At 58.7% G+C, this 2,065-nt stretch overlaps 1 protein-coding gene across 1 annotated transcript; it reads right to left on the reverse strand.

Annotated features, from left to right (window-relative positions):
• Positions 1 to 106: 106 nt before the first annotated feature.
• LOC111814982 (serine/threonine-protein kinase/endoribonuclease IRE2-like) lies at positions 107 to 1,899 on the reverse strand. Its single transcript, XM_023708821.1, has 5 exons — positions 1,376 to 1,899; positions 1,166 to 1,293; positions 683 to 806; positions 538 to 605; positions 107 to 453 (listed from the first exon to the last, which is right to left on the reverse strand). Exons 2-5 carry the CDS (start codon positions 1,259 to 1,261, stop codon positions 223 to 225), a joined length of 519 nt encoding a protein of 172 aa, XP_023564589.1. The 5' UTR covers positions 1,262 to 1,293; positions 1,376 to 1,899; the 3' UTR covers positions 107 to 222.
• Between the last annotated feature and the right edge of the window lie 166 nt (positions 1,900 to 2,065).

The raw sequence follows: 2,065 nt of genomic DNA on the forward strand, positions 1-2,065 counted from the left end.
CACGTGGGCTGCTAAGTTATTTGTACATGTTCTGTGTGGGCTCTGTGGCCTGCCCTGCCCTGCCCTGCCGCCCACCTCATGAATTGTACAGAGCGAAATTCCCAAGTCCAGGACTGTTCTTGCCTAGCTTTATGCACATTAAACACATGTAAATCTTCTTTTCTTCGCATGTTCCCTGAGGGTGCCGGGGCCTCTGGGCCTGCCTGGCCCTTCCTGTCTTCCTCACAACGGGCCATCCTTGGCCACAGGCCTGGCCGCCTGACAGAGGTCCATGGCCTTGGAGGCTGGCGAGTAGTAGGATGAGAAGAGGCCCTCGGAGGCGCAGCTCCTCATGGTGCGGTGCGTGTGGAGAAGCAGCCTTGGGAAGCGGCTGGTGAAGTACCCCACAAAGCTGTCCGGCATGGGGCCCAGCGCCCTCCGCACGGTGGCCGGAAGCTCCCTGTAGTGGTGCTTCTGCAGGAGTGGGAAAGAGGCAGGGCCACACTCAGTGTGCTGGGGCTGCCCATGTCCGGCCCCCACCCTGGCCCTGGGACACACCTTGTTCCGCATGGCACGAAGCAAGTCTCTCACTGATGTCCCCCTGTACGACCGGAACTTTCGTAGGTCTGTGGGCAGAGAAATGGGCTGCAGAGTAGTCCCAGCCAAGTCTGGCTTCGCCCCAGCCCGCTGGGTGTAGCCCCACCTGTCTGCAGCGGCATGGAGATGTGCTGGTGCCAGTTGTCCCGGACCACCTTGTCGCCCCCTGCCTCCAGCGCCCTCACCAGGGCCCCCTGCTCCGACTCCTTCTCCAGCCAGTCGCTGACATCCTAGGACCCCACAGAGTTCCTAAGTCTTGAGGCCAGATGCCCTGAGACCCAGTGTGGCTTGGGGTGGGGGACAGCACAAGCTGTGTGGGCCTCCATGACATTTGCGACCACCCAGGAGGTAGCCCCTGCTGTCTCTGCAGATGAGTGCACTCTCAGCATAAGGACAGTGGGAGGAAAGGAGGGCGGATGGGTGCCTATACAGGGCAGCTGGGCCAGAATGGTGGAAATGTGTGGTACCAGATAGTGCTTGTGAGGCTCGGGGGCTCACGCTCCCTGGGCCAGGAAGTCACTGCAGCCCTCCCCCAGCCACTGAGACCCAAACATGTTACTGAAAATCACTCTTAGGATTTCCCTCTGACCTGGAAGAATTGGAGCTGCTTGGCTGTGCTCCAGAAGAGCGGGTGGGCCAGCACCTGGAGGGCAGAGGGCCGGGCCTGTGGCAGCGTGCTCAACATGGCTTCAACCAGGTCCCGGGCCACCACCTTGTCTGAGGGCAGAGGAGAGGGTGGCTTCAGGCCTGCCCGGCCTCAGGCCTGTCCCACTGCCCGTGGTGGGTCCAAGTCTCTCACCGTGGGTGTCTTCCTCCAGGTGAGCCAGATGGGGGGTGCCTAGGAGGATGTTGGCCTGGCGACAGAGGCTGTCTCCAAAGGGGTGGCCGCCCCTGGAAAGCACATAGTAGAACACACAGCCCGCAGAGAAGATGTCCACAGCACTGGTCTGGGGCCAGGGAGACGGAAGAGAACAGAAATCAGTTGGGCACAATTCTCCCTGGGGCTCTCGGCTGCCAGGGGCTGCTGGCTCAGGGTGGGCCTTGGGGCACCTCTGGGCATCCTCTCGGCCCTAGGTCCTGGCCCCGACTGTGCCCCTGGTTTTTGTGCCTGCTGAGCTCCTGCAGGGTATGCAGGTCACATGCCTGAGTGAGGCTGGCACAAGGCAGCAGGTGTGGACCACTGATGCGCAGCCCCAGCTGGCTGGCGCCAGGAGATTCTGCCAGGTGGCAGATCTGAATTTTCCAAGAAAAGCTAGAAATCTGATTTTTAGGTGGGACTTGCCCCTGTTAAAATCCTGGCTACAAAGAATGATCAAGCGAAATAAAGAAGGCCACTATATACTGGTTAGGGGAAAAATTCAAGAGGAAGAGGTAACACTCATAAATATGCATGCACCAAATACGGGAGCACCCAACTATATAAAGCAAATCTTAATGGACATGAAAAATCTAATATCCAATACCACAATTTTAACAGGAGACCTTAACA

This window comes from Octodon degus, unplaced genomic scaffold (assembly GCF_000260255.1).
Source record: "Octodon degus isolate 3935 unplaced genomic scaffold, OctDeg1.0 scaffold05204, whole genome shotgun sequence".
In the NCBI taxonomy this organism is placed as follows: Eukaryota; Metazoa; Chordata; class Mammalia; order Rodentia; family Octodontidae; genus Octodon; species Octodon degus.

Coding starts and splice junctions, on each gene's coding strand:
- LOC111814982 (XM_023708821.1), bottom strand. CDS start 1,261: ATGTTGAGCACGCTGCCACAGGCCCGGCCCTCTGCCCTCCAGGTGCTG. Junction 606..682: donor CTCCATGCCGCTGCAGACAG/GTGGGGCTACAC, acceptor CTCTGCCCACAG/ACCTACGAAAGTTCCGGTCG. Junction 454..537: donor TTCGTGCCATGCGGAACAAG/GTGTGTCCCAGG, acceptor CCACTCCTGCAG/AAGCACCACTACAGGGAGCT.